Source organism: Ptychodera flava, chromosome 4 (genome assembly GCF_041260155.1).
Source record: "Ptychodera flava strain L36383 chromosome 4, AS_Pfla_20210202, whole genome shotgun sequence".
NCBI lineage: Eukaryota > Metazoa > Hemichordata > Enteropneusta > Ptychoderidae > Ptychodera > Ptychodera flava.
In genome coordinates, this window is record NC_091931.1 from 25,157,836 (window position 1) to 25,177,353 (window position 19,518).

Genomic DNA, 19,518 nt, shown 5'->3' on the forward strand with positions numbered 1-19,518 from the left:
TTTTTTTCTGTTTTTGCTTTGGTTATAAAAGATATTCCTCGTCAGCAGATATTGCTTGCTTTATAGATATCACTACAATCTTAACGGTGAATGGGCTGCAGAGATAAACTGCCTTGACCCCTGTAGAGGTCAAAGTACGCATTGTTTGTTGATTGACATTCTAAATTTGAATGTTCGTTTGTCTAGTTCAAAAGGCCAGCCTATATAGTAGAAAGGCTGTTAGTTGAAAGGTCACAGCAAATATTGAAGCACACAGAATAACAAGGTCGCGATGACTGCAAGCTGACTAACCAAAAGCGTTGCACTAGTCGAAAGTCAACAGTAAGTATTGTTCTAACCATTGAAACTTTACTTTCAACTTATACATGACAACTGCAACGTAATTTATAACGTCGGTACAGTCAGATCAGCAGCGAGGCCTACAGCTACTCGAAAGTATTGAGATTGAAGGATACAGATGGTTTGGTTTTATGAGAGGATTGTAACCCAAGAGAGCCATACGGCTTCAGGTGGAGTTTGTATATTGGTTAAATATTGCCTGTAGATAGAACATATGTGTTTGTGATATATCTTATGATGGTAATTAAGGATTGAAATTTGTCGATAAAATAACAGAGTATAGTTTTATCGTCTTTACGTGTTATGTACCCCCAGAATATTTTCTTCATTGAAGAGATGCCATTGGTTTCTTGTCTCACTTACTTAGTCAACTGTTTATAGAAAATGATGTTGACAAGATTATAGTTTGCGGTGATTAAAGTTGGTGCTTTAGACGATTGTATACCAGAAATTGATAATATTCCTAATAGAACTAATATAGACAGCGTAGTTAACAAATACGGAAATACGGTGAAACACCTATTGAGTTTCTAAAAGATTTTCACATGTCAGAATTAATTGAAGAATTTACCCTCTTCGAGACATTTTTATATCAGTTTCCCAAAGTGGAAAATCTGTCGTAGATTATATAATTGTACCATGTGATTGTCATAATCTTCCAAATTAGCGCAAAGAAATTAATATTTTACGCTCACAATACATTAGCATCCCTGGACGCGATTATTCAAGCTGGAATTCCAGTCGATTGTGATTATAACAATACTGGCGCCACGTGACTAGTGACTTATATTTCTCATGGAGGTATTCGGCGTACTACCTCCATGTTCTAATATATTTCAACCAATCGTAATTATAGTGATGAATATCAAGTGGGTCAGTTCAACCACAGCCCATATGTGGACTTTGCAGCGGGTACTTGTAGATAGTGGATATATGAGGTGTGAATTGCTTTGAAGCATTGGCATTAGACGAACTAGACATATTGTCTAAATCGAGGTGTTGCCAACACTGTCAGGTGCAATTAAAAGCTAAGCGGTAACATGAGTCGATCATAAAAAATCAACTCTGCAAAAGTTGAAACATTGTTTAGCAGGAGGTCAGACGTAGTCTAGACAAAACCACCATATATGTCTAAGCACTGTCCAAGTCTTATCACTTGCTTTCAGGTGTAGTTGTTTTGACTACATCTGACCTGCTGCGAGACAATGTTTCAACTTTGGCAGAGTTGATTTCTCTGTGGTCGACTGGAATTACTGCTCAGCTGATAATTACACCTGACAGTGTTGGCAACACCTCGATTTAGACTATGTGTCTAGTTCGTCTAATGCCAATGCTCCAAAGCAATTCACAGTAGTTGAAAAGACCCATCTGCTACTATACAATAAATGTTTATTCTTCCTAACGTTTCGGACGTACAAGGACGACCTTCATCAGAGGCAGATAGACACAATGGGAAAAATTGAGCTGTTATTGCTGTTTTAATTTATTCGAGGCGTTGGTTTGAAACAAAAGAATTGTAGCACGGACAGCTGATTATTTGTACTTTTGTATATTTTCTATCTTCTTGTAACGTCGGTAGAAATCAAAGTAATGTATATCACATCTTATTGTATTCTTTATGGCGTCGGTATCCGACATAGCCAAAATGTTGTTACAGTATAAATGGACTGACTAATCTGCAGTAGAGACATTCACTCAAGGACACTGACTCACGCAACTAGGACACTAGCTCAGACAATCAGGACAAGGAACACTCCATTGAGGAGTGACCAAGACAGGACATTCACTGAGAGACTAGCTCAGACACTCAGGACCACGTTCACTCCCTGGTGAAGTGAACGAGACAGGACACGAACTCAGGCACAAACAAGAGGAGACAGGACTAGCAGATGTATCTGTGGCTTGACCGTGAGACCTAGCCACGATTCCGTATTCAATAAACAAGTTCAAGTTTTACGTCAACACTCGTCGTCACTTGCACGGTATCGTCGATATGGTCTTACTCGTTTACATATTTTAAAATTCACCCAGTAACTTGTTTTTCTCATGGAGGTATTCTGCTTACTACCGCCATGTTCTATTGTATTTCAACCAATCGTAATATTGAGCTCTTATTGCTGTTATAATTTGTGCCATGAATTTCCTATGGATTCTGTCACTGCATTAATTGATGTGTACATGTATGATGTACACTTCTTTCTTGGTGATTGTGCATTACAAGATCACTCAGTTTTGACCCTAAAAATGGGGACAAGGAAGCTTGAGCGTTATGGGAAAATTCAATGAATCCGTAGTTAAGGGTGAAAAGACAAGACGATATGAGATTATAATATTCCAAACGGATTTCTAGACGTGGGAATATCAAGAAATGCTATTATAGACAAATTGAGTCATCTCTCGACATCAGATGGAATGTGGATCTTATATGTGAAAAAAAAACTGTGATAGTATTTTTTCTGAAATGGATGTTACGCTAGAGTGCATTGTTATCCAAGTATGTTCAAAGAAATTCAAAGCACACAAGCCATTTGGAATACAGAACTGACTGCTCTTTGGCGGGACATGAGAGAAAAAGAGAAACAATTTATGAAATGTACAGGTACTAAATTACAGATATCGGTATTTAAACAAAATATTAGGAATGCCCAACATACAGTTGACCAATTATACAAAAAGCTGAAGAGGTCATATAAAAGACAGGTTATGATGGATATTGAAATAATTGAACATACAAATAAAACTGAGTTTTTTAATCACATTAAAAATTTGGTCCTAGCGCATAAAATGATATTCTATCGGAAGTTGATGTAGAAAACAATAGCGTCATAACAGATGTTGGAAATCGGACTTGAAGATCTCTATAGTCCTTCTGTCACAGGAGACATTGAATTCGATGAGGGCTTTGACCAACATACTTTAAGTTGTAAAAATCTGTGGGAATTGCAAGTAGACAGCAATCATGGTAACCCTATTGAATTTTGATATTTCACTTCAAGAGGTGACGAATGTAGTACATAGGTCAAAACTAAATACAGCAGTTAGCGCTGGCTATCTTTTTTATGTATTCATTGCTTCGATAAAATTTGCGTACGATGTGTGACAGCGATTGTGCGAGCGTGAGTGCTTCATGAACTCTACAACGTGTGGAGATGTCACAGTCAGAAAAATGTAACAACTTAGCTCGGTTATTAAACCACTCTTTTTTGAGAGTGGGGTTTAGGCTGAGCGGTTCTGTCTGTTGCCTCTCCGCTAGGCGACTTGATGCCGTATGTTGTGAGTTTGAACCCGATTAAAAACTAGCCATATGTTCTACCCTAGGTTGATAGCTCTGCTGGTGGATAGCATTGCCCCCGAGGCTGTCTCCCAGTAAAATGATTTATTAATTGCTTCAATAAAGTTTGTGTGCGATGTGTGATAGCGAGTGTGCGAGCGTGAGTACTTCATCAACGTTTGGAGTGGTCGCAGTCAGAAAAATGTAACAACTTTAATAGCCCGGTTATTGAACCACTTTTTTGAGACCGGAAATTTGGCCGAGCGGTTCTGTCTGTTGCCTCTCCGCTAGGCGACTTAATGCCGTTCATTTCATGCCTTGATGTGAGTGCAAATCAGTGCATTCATTTGAATAGAAACATATGGGGAGTTAGCGGGCCGGTGACCGATGTACTAACCGGTTTCAATGGTTACCCGGTCCAGTGAGCCCTTCGACGTTTCGACGTCAAAGTAGACGCTCACGCTAGATGTAAAATATCCATGCGCGCACTGCTTTTTGATTTTCGTTTAAATCTGTTTGATGCTGGTCGATAATGGTAAAATTGTTTGAAAATGCCCTGTATGTAACTAAATGTCATATAGCATTAACTGTGAAGAGACATGTAATAAAATATTATTGCCTGAATACATTGGTTTATGTGCCCTCGAAGCAGAATACAATTTGCCCTGGCGTCGAAGAAATAGTCACAGTGCTCTCGAGCATATAAACCCATGTATTCAGGCAATAATAATGTTGTGAGATCAAACCCGATTGAAAACTAGCCGTATTTCCAAAAACCCAACTGCAATTAAATTGGTTCACAATTTATTTCAACTTTATTTTAATTGTTGAAAAATACCTAGTGTGTGGGGAAAAGATATAATCAAACCAATACCCAAAAGTGCATTCAATGATCCCCGAGTTCCCTTAATTTATCGAAAATTAAGCCTTTTGTCAACTGTAAGTAAATTGTATTCTGGGATTATAAATAATAGACGTCCAATATTTAGATGCGAAAAATATTTTATTTGATGAGCAAAATATGGTTTTGGAAAAGGTACGGCCTCCATCGATCATATTTATGTTATGACAAGTATTTTTAGAAATAGAAAAGAGTCAGGTTTGTCCACATTTGCGGCTTTCATAGAAATGAAAATAACCGTTTGATTGGGTAAAGAGATATGCTTTCCTTTAAGTTACTTGAAAATGGTGTTTCAGGCAAATTGTACAAGGCAATTAAGAGTCCCTATGAGAACCAACTTTCTTCTGTCAATATAAATTGGTTTGCTTTCCCATTGGTTCTCAACAGAATCTAATATTAAACACGGAGATGTACTGTCTCCTACACTCTTTTCTATTTATTTGAATGATTATGCTAAAGAAGTAAACAACCTCCATATTGGAGTTCCAGTTGGTGACCGAGAGGTTGCAATCTTGCTGTAAGCAAACGATATGGTCAACCTTGTTCAAAATGAATACAATTTCCAAAAAGGCTGTTGATTGTCTGGGAAGAAATTTCTTGGTGTAAGAAATGGCGTATTGTAGTACAAAATCCTGTTCATTTCATTTACAGAGAACCATAAACTCTAAAACCAATCAAGTGTAATTGCAACTATTGTGTAAAGTTCTGCTTAATGGTTAAGAAGATGGAGAAACATCAAGAAAAAGACTGCTATTGGAAATGGTTAATTGTATGCAGTTCATTCTATATAAATTTTTACAACGTAGGTTCGGAAGTGTCAAGAGGCGTCTTCATGGTCGAATTTCTAGATTATTTTAAAGAGGGCGCATCTGTCTTCATGTGGATTTTCATGTTCGCAGGACTTGGTGGTGCAGTAAGCGGTAATTGAACATTAGTTTCCGTTGGAATGATGTCTCCATGCTGATCCCAATTATCACCATCCGACGGTTGCCTTGTCACATGTGTCGTAATAATTCAACATAATGTGGACGAAAATTAACAATGTGAATATCTCAGTATTTGACAAACGAAAAACTTGGGCAGTCATATTAAAGTCAACCGTAAATGCATCATGCAGTATGGCAAAGGTTATCGTATTCTGCACCAAAGCTGACCTCATACTCATCAAGGTTGTTTCTGGCAAGTGTAGATAAAAAAATATAATAGAACAATGAAAACTGTTTGGTCAGTAGGTCTGCTGAAAGCTGTCAATCACTACACAGATGCAGAATGATTAAAATGAACTGTGGTGTCAAAAATATACCAGACAAACAATGACACTGGTCCTTTAACATCTTCAATACATGTTCAACGTCACGAACCCTTCGATCCTTTTCAGGTTCCCTGGTTGGATTCACTGTTTCAAAGTATGGTGTGCGAAAAGTAGTTTTATTCTCGGCCATCTTACACTGTGCAGCCATAGGCTTATCTGTATTTGCTGAAAGTGTACCCCACCTAATCGTAACATTTGGGATATTAAACGGTAAGAATAGCTTGATGAACACTGTGATGTTACAATGTAATGCATAAGTCAATATTACTTTAATAGCCGAAACGATGTTCTTGTGTCTTGCAACGTTTTTTTCACTTTCACAACCATTTGCAGTTAAGGTGATCTTTTTCATGATTTAAAAGCATGTATGCTTATCAGAAAAGTTTGAGATAGCCCAAGCTTCCACAAAAAACAAAAATCGCTCTGAGCTCCTATTAAGCTTATTTCTCGATCCTCGATAATTATTCCAATTTATTACAGGGATTGGTCTCTCCGTTGCCTCAATTTGTGGTTACACAATCGTTGGTGAATATTTCCGTAATGGTTATGCATTTGCTAATGGACTTTCTTCAATGGGAGCTAGGTGCGGCGCCATGGCTCTCCCGCCATTAACCGTACTCTTAATAGAAAAATATGGCTGGCATGGCGCACTAGTCATATTCACCGGATTCTCCGCCAATATGATTGTGTGTGCCACAGCCATGAAAGCACCGTTTAGTGTTCCGACACTAGATGAAGGTATCTGTAAGAAAGACACGGAAACGCAAGACGATGACCGAGTGATATCAAGGCACACGGACTCGAGAGAACTACGGAAAATGAACCAAAGCACCGTAGAATCTACAAGTATTCCCATGACGAAAGACGTAAATTCAGAAATGTCTGTCGATAATATTGAACTTGAAATAAAGCAGAAATGCCTTATGAAAAAATGTGCTCTCATATATAGGCTGTTTGGGTTTCATCTTGTACGAAGATATCCCCTTTACGGGGTCCTAAACCTCAGTATATTTTTCTATGGTGTTTACATAGGGTCAAACCCTGTCTGGATAGTTGTTCGCGCTGTTGCCATTGGGATTCCTCGTATTGATGCAGCCACGTTGCTGACGTATACTGGCGCTTGTGGTATGGCTAGTAGATTCCTGCATGGTTGGTTCATTGATCGAGGAGTTATCTCTCCCTTCACACTGTTGACGTTGATGATGGCTACAAAATCAATCGCCAATATAGTGTTAACTTTCACAACAAACTACGCAATTATGGTTATCTCATGCGTTTTCCTAGGGATAGCCCAAGGAGTTATCACGCCTGTCTACGTGGTTTGTGCAAGAAAGTTGGTAGAACCTAAAGATCACCCTAGTGCACTTGGTTTACTTTTTGCCGTGTTGGAGATATCATGTGTGATGATACCAGTTGCAGGTAAATAGATTACAGATATTTTTCCTCAATATGTGTCTATCCCATGACATTGTAGTTGTATTTGCGTCTCTTCACAAAAGTATACATGTCCGACTGCTGACATCTCTCCCCGTTTCCTTGTATATATGTTTCTTTCCTTCTCTGTGTTTGTGTAACGTATATCCATTTATATGTTTGCAGTTCTAGCTTCGGGAGAATGGCCTCCATAATGACTTATTTATGGCTAAAAATAGACAATATAGCAATAGAGTTATTATTTAAGAAATAAAACGATATTTTTAAAAATAAATTTACTTAAAAACTAACAGCCCAGACTTATAAGTATAAGTCGAACATGAGAAAAATTGGTCTACAAAAAAGACAACTTTAGCAGACCACCCACAGTAAACTGTTACAGCAGAAAAAGGCGGTGGAGTCAGAGAGTTTCTCTAACATAAAATGTATCAAAACTCATTAGTAAACCTAGGAAAGTTTTTAAAGATACACAAAATACAATTATCTTAGCTCAGATGGCACGAAACTCCTAAATTATAGTCTCCAGGGAGTTGAGTCTGGATAGACACTGATGGGTGAGGAAGTCCTCTGGCTGCAGGCTTGATGTTGTTTCCGAACCGTTCAGAGTTCACAGAGCAAATCCAGCATGGAGGTCTTCAATTAAATCCGAATTAGTGTCGAATGACGTGATCCCAAATAGTGCAACTAAATAACAATCTGTACCGCCCCGTGTTCTTATCCGCGACCATCAAGGCACTCGCGGGTTCTCGAGTCATTTTTGCGTCACAGCGCGGATAAAACAAATAATTGATGTTCGGATGTTGCAACCACCAAACCAATATTCAAAGTTTCAACATACATAAATGAAATAACTTTTAGTTCTGCTTTAAGCACACTATTTCTGTATTATTTGCTCTTCTGTATCAAATGATCTCCCATTTGCCTCTCTCATGTGTGTTTCACATACTGATGCCACTCCGTAGTGAAGAATTTAAACTGAAATGATTCCATCCAAAGAACACAAGAAAAACCTAGAATTCTATTGATATGCTAATAACTGTTCTAAAATATCTTCCTATGTCATAAACGAGACCTTTTAGAAAATTCTAAACTTGACATATTAGACTGGAGGTAATGGAGGAGAATGGCCTACATCACAACACAACGAAACACACAGTATAGCCCCTGATGATTGTCACTGCAGTTAACACCACGCATTGTCAGAAGGTCCTACTGGCTAACAACCAACGGCAGTTTGCCTGTTTCACTCTATTGTGCGGTGTTTATATGTCTGTCACTGTTAAAATCGCTCTTCGGTCAAAACGGTATGGTCACAAACATAATTATACACAAAAATCCGAAAGGTTCTTAATAACCATAAAAAATCACAATACTGAGAACAAAGAATTTGTTAAGACATGTCTGTCTGTCTGTCTGTCTGTCTGTCTGTCTGTCTGTCTGTCTGTCTGTATGTATGTATGTATGTATGTATGTATGTATGTATGTATGTATGTATGTACCTATGTATCTATGTATGTATCTATGTACCTATGTATCTATGCATACATACACTCATTCGTAGATAGTAGTAGATAGGTAGGTAGGAACGTAGGTAAGTAGGCAGGTATTTACGTATGTGCTTATGCAACTCTTATGTTTATCGTCTTGAATTTGCCGGTGAAAGATTTACATCAAAATTGATGTAACACAGCTTGTATATTTCTAGCATTTATGTAATCTCTTCTATTTGACTAGGTAAGATCTATGACGTCACCCAAGATTCACGACATCCCCTGTTCGTGACAGACGCAGGCATAAGCATCGGCACCATTCTTTGTGCAGTCGTCTGTGTACTCCAAAAGAGGAATGCAAAAAGTCGATTGGATTTACACGTTGACAATCAGGAGGGAACGTCATAAATGATATCAATTTGAATTGTTCATGTTCAAGCTAGTGGAAGATATGTTTCAATTTTCTTATTGAAGAAAATAACACACACTTTAATAAAATAACCAAAATTGGGAACTACAGAAGCACTGTCAATATTGTTGTTATTATTGAATTTTATATTATAAGAGAATGCTGTTCAGTGAGCCTAATGTAAATTTCATTATTCAGATATGTTTTCAATTAAAGAAGACTCGTGCGCAATAATGTACAAATCCACTAGAAATTTGCGAGTATGCTTTAATTTAGACGGCGCGGATTATTGCATGATGTTTCACGTTTTAAGGCGATCATCAGACAGTTGGGGATTCTCTTACCCCTTCGGTATGTATGGTCAATGTTGTTGTTGTGATGTCTTTTTAAGATCACATATAGACCTTTGCTGATCTTGTTAGCTGATAGATAACTCATAACATTTGATCGACTGCCATCGAGACAAAAGACCGTGTTAAATTCTCATGCATCGGCTCCAACAGCCGTTAATCGGAAAGAGGACCACAACCCCACTGACCATTTTCACTATTAAACTGCGAAGTTTCTTATAACAACGGCAAAATGCTTGGCATAATCAATAAATGTTAACGTTAACGTCAGATTACACAAGATCCGCTTTCACATTGCTTGTGTAAACTCAAAATAAGCAAGGGAAACAGCTCGGTTGAATCACGTCACACTCTCAGTGGTTGGAAAGGCTAGAGCGTCAGTTATAAATTTCAACAAAACTATTAAATATAAAAGTAGTCAACATTCTCTGTGGAATAAAAAAAACTAGACATTTGGGCACAAAGGCATTGCAGAGCTATAGCCTGCTAAAACTTCTGAAAAACTGACCAAATAAGAAAAAGTTGGGGAGTCCTTAGTGTATTAACTATGGTAGAGGTCCCCTAGCTTTTAATAAATGTTTGAAAAGGGAAAGTCATTATTTGCTGTTTTTCAGGAAAGTTTGACAAGGCGGTGCTGGCATTCAGAGTGAGTGACTGCTATTGTAAATGCATTTTTAGATTCTTTGAGTGTCAAAGAGGTGTCAAAAGTGAGATTAACCAAAAAAAAACTGCTCTATGACTTCAAAAGAGGGGTGCAAATATGGCTTGTTTTCAACATTTTTGACAGAATAACAGTTTTCCTACATAATTGTATACCAATTTAATCCAACTTTGAAATGAGATATGGACATGGAATTTTTACAGCCTATTAACAAGGTTACAGATAAGATTTGTACGGCACAATTTTTCTGTATTTGAAGTACTTTTTGAAAATCACATTTTGAAATTTGAAAGAATTTTTAATAATTTTTTGATATATAAACCCATGTAAAATCATAAAAACAAATTTTATTTACAAATCCTGCCGTACAAATCTTACAATAAATAGTGTCAACATATTTATAACTAATTTGGTAATATTAATACTATCCAATTATTATTAAATTCAAATATGTAAAAAAAATTAAATTTTATTATTTACTGGTGTCATATTTCAAAATCATGGCTGCAAATATACAATTTTTATATTCTTTGGAGAAAATATTAACTAAGGGAGTTATCCTGAAAATTTGAACTAAATATCTTGATTCTAACACTTGAAACTTGACATTAACTCTGAGAAAAGCATTGGTGCAAAAATAGCCTTTCCAACCATCTTAAACATTAGGCTTACATAATGCAAATAACTAAAGGTAAAAAGTTATTTGGTGCAAAAAAATGCTCAGTGAAATAGCATGTTTATCACGTACTGGTAAACAAACCGTAAATCAAATTAATCAATGCAAATAGTATGGCTGTTCACCCAGATGTTCACCCAGATAATATAAGCAGCTTTCATCCGTTCCTCCCTGGTTTGCAACGTCATTCGACATCAATCAGGCTCTATAAGGGATGGACCATTAGACCTTGGGAGGGAGGGTGGTCACAATGAAATTGTGAAAATTTTTTTTTTACTATTGTAAATTTCTGAATTTTTTTTTTCCAATTGAGATTTAGCTGTGCAAATTTTTTTTTCAGAGTAAATTTTCAGATTTATAATTTTTTTTTGTTCGTCACTGTCTGAAGATAAAGAGGGCAAACGTGGTGCCAAGCACCACAAGCGGCCACGCAAGCGGTCACTGGGAAGAGGTCAGGAGAGGGGTGTCCCCCTGCTGCCGTTGGAGCTTTTGAAAAATAGAGATTAAAATGGCGTTATTTGGTGGCACTTGGGGAGTATTTTTGCGGGGGTGGTCAGGAGGGGTGTCCCCCTCCTGCCGTTGGAGCTTTTGAAAAATAGAGATTAAAATGGTGTTATTTGGTGGCACTTGGGGAGAATTTTTGCGGGGGGTGGTCAGGAGGGGTGTCCCCCTCCTGCCGTTGGAGCTTTTGAAAAATAGAGATTAAAATGGTGTTATTTGGTGGCACTTGGGGAGTATTTTTGCGAGGGGAGGTCAGGAGGGGGTGTCCCCCCTCTTGCCGTTGGAGCTTTTGAAAAATAGAGATAAAAATGGTGTTATTTGGTGGCACTTGGGAGCATTTTTTTCGGATTACACATCTTCCTCTGAAACATGGTCTTCTTGCTCCTCAGTAGCTTCGTATAGTTTTGAAAATTGACTATTTTGGTTTCCTGGCTTCCCTTTCTACTGCGTGGTGAAATGCCTACATTCACCCCACCAAACATCATGCATATCTCATGATTTACAATTGATTTTGACAAGCTGAGAAGCTAAAATAAGCTAAATAATATAGTGAAATTTGCATATTTGTGTTTTTAGAGCAATTGTTGCCCTTTTTTGATCAAAACATCTATTTCTCCGTAGCAGCATGTCCAAATTGATTGGATGTGTATAGATGTGTTGAAATTTCAATATTTGTCTTTTTGGCAATTTATGCAATTCATAGTCAAAAAATCTGTATTCTCTGAAAGGGCTTGTCCAATTTCTTTGAAATTTGCTACACAAAAACGATTAACCATGCAGATTTATTCAGTATTAAATTGCTATCGAGAAACTTTCAAAGTTCAACCCTTTTATGTGTTTTTGTGTTGGGATTTGTTGGATAGATGGCATTCTACGTAGTGTATTGTTGAATGTTAAAACATGTGTTGATGTTGTTATTTGAGGCTGAATTTTGAGAGAAAAGAATTGAAAATGCCTTTTTAAAAGCAAAATAATACATAATGACTTGATATGTTGTTTTATCATTATTGACGTGTTTCTACTTGTTCACCCATTCTTGCATTCATCATTGTAATAAAATGCTGTGAAAAAATTGAAACTGATGTGGCCTGCATCTGTTTACCTTGATCTTAAAAGGCAAATACAACTTTCTGTCTTGACAACCATACCATAGTTTCAATGTTTTACCTAGTGTACCTGCTTGGTTTGTACGCAGGAAACAAGTAGAAAACAGGCTCTATAATTTCATAATTTTCAAGTGATCAGAATACAAAAGTCCTGAAAAGATAAGATAATCACAACTTCCAGTATAAGGGATACAGTCACTCTAAATGTATAAATTAAATTAAAAATGTGCCGGGAGGATGTATTAAAAATACAGAAAGTTGTTTACTGTCGGTAAAATCTAAAAAAAATTCAAAATTGTAAAGACTTTTGCAGATTTTTTTTTTAGGCCTTTGTCTTCTTATTTTTTTTTTTTTATTTTGCAAACTAGTTTGAAGATTTTTTTTTTCCTAACTTTCTGCTCTGAAATTTTTTTTTTCTGTTTTTGACCACCCCCCCTCCCAAGATCTAATGGTCCGTCGCTCTATAATCAGTATCTTTCAAGGTAGTTACGTAATTCACCATTTCGAAGGAACAACGTGAAAAATGACCATGACAATATGGCACCAAGTGTTCGGAATTGGTAGGTGAACTCTGCTAGCATGCTACACCCGCCAAGATTGACCCAAAGGGGCAACCTTTTGTAATCAGGCTAAATAATCAAATTACTGTTGTGAGTTAAAACCAGAAAATTATGCTGTCACTCATCATTTTAGGAGCAGTCGTTTCATATTTCGATACAACATCTATACATCTACCATAGAACTTGCTGGTAGACTGCGTCTCACTCAAAATTCTTTATATGAATATTGCCTTCCAAACTTTTCAAAACTGTAGGAAAATATTTGTACAAGATAAACATCGCCGGTACAATGATTGTCGCCTTGCAAATGTCACTACAATCCAAACAACGTAACCTGCAACGAGTTACAGCCCGCTGATATCAAATTGTCTGATCGCATCGTCGGCCAAAGTACGCATAGTATTCAGTATTATGCCACTCAAAATTTGAAGGATTGTTTGGGTAGTATCAATAACTAGTCAACACAGATTACAAAGGGTCGTAAGTTCAAAGGCATCAAATTTTGACGCAAACAGAAAACGAGGTCAGGTGAACAATCATCGCATTGCTCCCGTTGACATTCAATGGTAAGTGTTACAATGATCGTCATTTAAATATCTCTTTTCTGTTACACGTAATTAAGTAAATAAAAATTGGACTATACAGTGTATACTATAGGTATACTCAGATGGTGTGCAAGGTCTACATCTGTTCGCATAGTGATCGTAAAAATACGGTGACGTATGAGACTAGGTCTTTCTCATGACTCTGTAGGTAGCCTCAGAAACACCTTTGGGAATGGAGGAACGTAGACAATAAGACAAAATGTATTTTACTGGGAAAAAGTTCAATGATATAATTCCCATCTCACGAAGTGCCAAAAATATCGGAATGCATCGAAATCTTGTTAATGTCAATCCAAGTAAGCAATGTGAACTGAACATAAACTCGTTTATGGCCAATGAGTTTAAACATTGTCAACAATATTGAACAGACAGTCACGCGACTTGATTTGAAGTTAGAGTTGAAACACCACTCTTTTTTGCACAAAATGACGAAAACTGTTTTAACAAAATTAAGGTATATACTTTGAAGTCGTTTAACTAAAATCGATGCTTCAGAACAATGCATTTGTTAAAGATAAGGAACATATACTTATGAAATATTCATGAACATATGGATGAATATAGAATGTTGAATTCAGTCATTAGTAACTCTTTCCTTTATAAAGATGGTGTATTTGTTACAATTAATGGCAATATATAAAAGTCGTACACATTTTGTTCACAGAGAACCTCATTAGGAAACTGTTTAGCAATTCGATTAATTGCGACAACTGTATTCGGTATTATTAAATACCAGCGACAGAGGGACTACTTTCGGAGATGGTTATTTATGTGCAGTACATACGTACATTTTATTGTGCCTTGGCACGGAAGTGTCCAGCGGTGTCTTCATGGTCGAATTTTTTTATTATTTCAAAGAGGGCGCTTGTCGTCTCCTGGATTGTCATGTCCGCAGGACTCGGTTATAAAAAGTAAGCGGTAATTTACTATTAGTATACTTTTGATTAACCGTGGTGTGTTGAGGGCCGCTGAAAACATATATTGCTAAATTCAATCCTTCATTTGTTATGGTGCACCTTTTCGTTTACGCACATTTATCAATATCCGATAATTTCAAGGTATTATGACCCATAATAATTGACCTTTATGTCTTCGGAAATTGAAAATGGCAAATGCCTCCGTATTTGTTAAACGTAAACTCGTGCAGCCAAGTAAAATTCTAGCGTATTAACCCTTTCACCCCCATCTCCCTCTCTAGAGGTCTAACTTTACCTAAGCAAACAATGGAATTGGTTCAAACCACGGTGATGAAAGGGTTAAACTAAACTGTTAAACGGAAACTCGTGCGGTCATATATAGAAGTCTAGGATCAACCCAGTTTACTGTAAGCCATAGTTAAAAGTGATCTGCAACAATATGAACAATGTTTAGGTCATCAGCAAGAAGCTTATTTTTGACATTTGTAGATATAAAGAAATTACATCATCGTTTTGGTCACCTCTTATGTCTCTAGGTGGGCAAAAATATATGTTTTGTCAGAAATAAACTGTCAAAATATATGATATTGACTTATCAAAGTCCTAAACAGCGACACTGCTTCTTTAACGTTTTCTACATCTAAAGTCATGGAAGTTTCTATAGTTTTCAGGTCAACTGGTTGAATACGCTATCTCAAAATATGGTTCACGAAAAGATGTCTCACTCTCGGCCATCTTACATTGTGCAGCCTTAGGCTTATTTGTATTTGCTGAAAGTGTACCCCATCTCATCGTGACATTTGGGATATTAAACGGTAAGAATGACTTGGTAAACAATATATTGATAACACAGGAGTAAATTTACATGCGAGGACGTGAAACCGTTGCCTTAATCGCTGAAAGATCTAGAGTTTTTCAACGTTTGTTTAGCTTCCAGGCGATTCAAATTCATTCATTTGTCTGCGTATCAGCTTTATCTACAGGAAAGTTTAGGGTCTAATTGACCAGTTTAGGAAACCGGAAATCAGAAATGCCAATTGAGATTGAAAGACCTACACTTAAACCGTATTCTGGTTTGTATCTTAACATTCAAAGCAAAAGCAAAGCACATAAAATGGAATGTCTTTTTTGTGGTGCTTACATCGTCTAGTACCCAGTCTTGATACTTGTTCGCGCTGTTGCTATTGGAATTCCTCTTATTGATGCCGCCACGTTTCTGACGTATGCTGGTTCTTGTGGCATAGTAGCTAGTATATTCCTGCATGGTTGATTTATTGACCGAGGATTTCTCTCTCCGACCGTTGGCGTTGATGATGACGTACTAAATCAGTCTTATCATCGTGTTAACTTTCATTACATACTGCGCAATCATGGTTGTCTTAAATCTTTTCCTAGGGATCTCCCAAGGAGTTATTTCGCCTATTAAGCTCAAACATTCCTAAATGAAACTTTCGACTAACCAGGGGTCACCGTGCGAACTTTGGTACTAGAGAGGCAATTTACCTAAGATTTACCGATATTTGAAATTCAAAATGGCCGCCATCCCTGTGTTAACTCTGCGGGGAAAAATAAAATTTCCGATTTTCGAAAACTCAGACGCTGAAAACTTCTTTCGTCAAGAGCTTTAAAATGAGCCCCCACAAGTGGTAGGTCGAAAGAGAATTGCCCGAATTTCTGTCCCTAAGGCGCGTTCTACCTTAACGTAGTTTGTACAAGACGGTTAGTGGAACCTAAAATCATCGTGATGCACTGGTTTATGGTTTTGCCGTGTTGGAAATTCCGCGTTTGATGACACCTTATGCAGGTAAATTGATTAAAAGTATAAACCTCTCCCTTGTACTGATCGATCTGACGACGTAGTATTTATACATTGGTCTCTACACATATGTGTACATATCTACTTGCTTATCTCTCCGTTCCTATCCCTGTATGTCTGTTTCTTTCCCTGTCTGTGTTTATGCGAAAGAAATACATTCTGTAGCCTAGGGTTTGATGGCTTCTTTATCAGTAAAAATAGACAACATAGAAATAATAATACTAGATATTACTGAAAGTAGAAGAAGATAATATTATTTACAATGCCACCCAAGATTGACGATGTACCCTCTTCTTTGCAGAGTCTTACGCAGGCAAAGCATTGGCACAATTCTTATTACTTTTCCCTAGTACTCCACAAAAGAAATGCCAAGAGTCAACAAGATTTACACAATCAGGATGCAATTTCGCAGCCAATAAGATTAATATGAACAGTTCGCGATCGAGGTTTGTGGACGCCAAGTTTCATGCTAATGTTTTTCTTATGAAAAGCAATGACCATGGGCGGTCTTCACAATTCCATATATAGTAAAGTTTGTTTCGGGGCAATTTTTACCAATTTCGGTCAAAAATGTCAAAAAATCTTGTTTTCTAACAGAAATCATACTAACCCTATATGGGGTTAACTTTGTTACAAATAGGGTTGATTGTTACAAATAGGGTTGACATGTCAACTCTATTTGTAACAATCAACCCTATTTGTAACGAAACCTAATTTTCAAAAAAACTTGGCCGTATTTATTGAAATCTTGATGAAATATGCATATTTGTATTTTTTGGAAACGATTTTCTTCTTTTCCCTTGTCGAAACTCATTTTTTCTGAAACTGCTCGTCAGATTAAAGTTCGTTGTGCAGTTCCTAGGGATAAGAGGCCTACTCGTAAGATATAATCAAGTCGTGCAGATACATGCCAAAAGTTTGTTTCGGGGCAATTTTCACCAATTTCGGTCAAAAATGTCAAAAAATCTTGTTTTCTGACAGAAATCATACTAACCCTATATGGGGTTAACTTTTGTTACAAATAGGGTTGATTGTTACAAATAGGGTTGACATGTCACCCCTATTTGTAACAATCAACCCAATTTGTAACAAAAGCAGTTTCAGAAAAAATGAGTTTTGACAAGGACAAAAAAGAAAATTGCCCCCAAACATACAAATATGCATATTTCATTAAGATTTCAACAAATACGGCAAAGTTTTTTTGAAAATTAGGATTTGTTACAAATAGGGTTGATTGTTACACATACGGGTAATACAGTCCCTCATGACACGCACACACATTAATCATGAAACAACCTGATTGGCTCAAGCGTGGCGCAAGATGATAGCAATCTTTAATGGCAGTTGATCAGATGCAGTGGGGCGACTTTCAATTAACGTGAACAGCAAAGAGCAAAAGTTAAAATGTCGCTATCTCGATATATAATTTTAATCAAAGTGATTATAACCGCACGCTATAGTGATTCCATTTCTAGAATTAACAAATGCTGCCACTATAACGTACCAGTAAAATGCAATCTCCGTCTGGAAGCAGAAATGAGCATCAAAAGTGGAAGGATTAAACACACCAAAGACAAAGCTGACTTGCATCAATGGAAACACAATCAGAAGCCCCTTTTAATTGGTTTTCTATAACATTCCGATGATATGCATTTTCTTGTTCTACACCAAAAATCCACGTTCAAATGCTTCATTTTCAACCAGAAAACACAACTTCTATATATTATCGTTTCACGTTATTTGTGATCACTGAGCCTGATTAGAATTCACCTGTCAGCTGTGAAATTTCATATTGCACCGTTCAAAATGCATTTGTTTGCAAGGGTATCAGTTTATATTTAAACATGCTTATAGAAGAAAAAAGCAAGAACAATATACTTTGTTTCTGAATCAATGTCAATTTCATCAAGTTAAGACTATTGACCCCCTCCTCTCCAAATTGCTCGATCGATTTTTTATGCATATAAATTTTGGGTTAGCTAAAGCAGAGGATGCGAATTACGTAGACCAAATGTCTCTCCCGGCATTGTGTTCGAAATCACCGTCAATGTCAAACATACACATAACTTTTGTGTTCAAATCTGTTCACGGTTGATTGATAGTGTATAAACATGCTCTATATTCAACTGCTTTGAAGGGAATGAAGATGCCAGTATTTACATTTAGCATGGCCCCAGCCTTAAAAAGTGCGAGGAAACTAGCCAGATCAGTTGCGGTATGAAGGAATAATCATGGCATCGGCATTTGTCCGAGGATCAAAAATCATTGCAACATTTCATACACTACGGCCATTAAAGGTAGTATATAGTTTTTAGGACTTCATATAACGTGGCTGGTACCGTATATGATCACCGAGAATCGCCAGATATGGAAAGTTAGAAAGTTTCGCAGTTGTTACATGGTTTGGTGTGTTCCTGTACATATTATTGAAATGCTGAGTTCTTTGGTAAAAAGATATAAGATACTGGCTCTCTTTTTCGTAAAACAATGGCGTTGTGTAGTCAGTTGTCTATCTTATCCCCGCCTAATTCGGTCGTCTTCTGCCAAATGATGGGGTAACGCAACGAGGGAAGAAGGTTGTGAGATAAAACTAGATTCGGCGTGATCGCTCCCTGAGCCGAAAGCCCGCCATTAAAGGTAGTATGCGCCTCGAAAGTGAAAGACTTAAACTTTTGCTAAAATTTCTTAAATGAAACTTTCAATCATTCTCTTACCAAATCAAGAATAAAAATCAGGTGTCACCGTGCAAATTTTGGAACTAGCGGAACAAATTGCCCATTGCGATAATCGAAATTCAAAATGGCCTGCATCCGTGTGTTAACTCTATAAAATTTTCGAATTTCGATAAACTAAGCCGGTGAAAGTTTTCTAATACCAATAGCTTTAAAATGAACCCCACGGGTGGTATATCAGAAAAGAATTGTAAAAGTTTGAGAGTCCAAATATCTGTCCCCGCGGCGCGATCTACCTTAAATTAATTAGGCAAAAAAAAGAAAAAGAAATGTTTCTGGTCAGCGCGCGCGTCATTTGAACAACAGCGCGTCACCCTTTTTTTTCTGTTTGTGGCCGGCGGCCGTGGCTGACACCAAACCAAAATGGCTGAAGAGAAAGAGAAAATTCTGTGGGGGGCATGATCAGTGACTGCATGAACAGTATATATGTGACTATAT

General features: G+C 37.1%; 1 protein-coding gene across 3 annotated transcripts; it reads left to right on the forward strand.

The window, feature by feature from the left end:
* Positions 1-237: 237 nt before the first annotated feature.
* LOC139131270 (monocarboxylate transporter 12-like) lies at positions 238-9,240 on the forward strand. 3 transcript variants are annotated; one of them, XM_070697262.1, is made up of 5 exons: positions 238-321; positions 5,163-5,431; positions 5,890-6,033; positions 6,304-7,242; positions 8,992-9,240. In XM_070697262.1, exons 2-5 carry the CDS (start codon positions 5,224-5,226, stop codon positions 9,153-9,155), a joined length of 1,455 nt encoding a protein of 484 aa, XP_070553363.1. In that variant the 5' UTR covers positions 238-321; positions 5,163-5,223; the 3' UTR covers positions 9,156-9,240. The 3 variants fall into 3 exon arrangements, with proteins under 3 accessions (XP_070553363.1, XP_070553365.1, XP_070553364.1); XM_070697264.1 differs by having other exon boundaries at positions 5,163-5,280; XM_070697263.1 differs by lacking the exon at positions 238-321 and adding an exon at positions 330-509.
* The last annotated feature ends 10,278 nt before the right edge of the window (positions 9,241-19,518 follow it).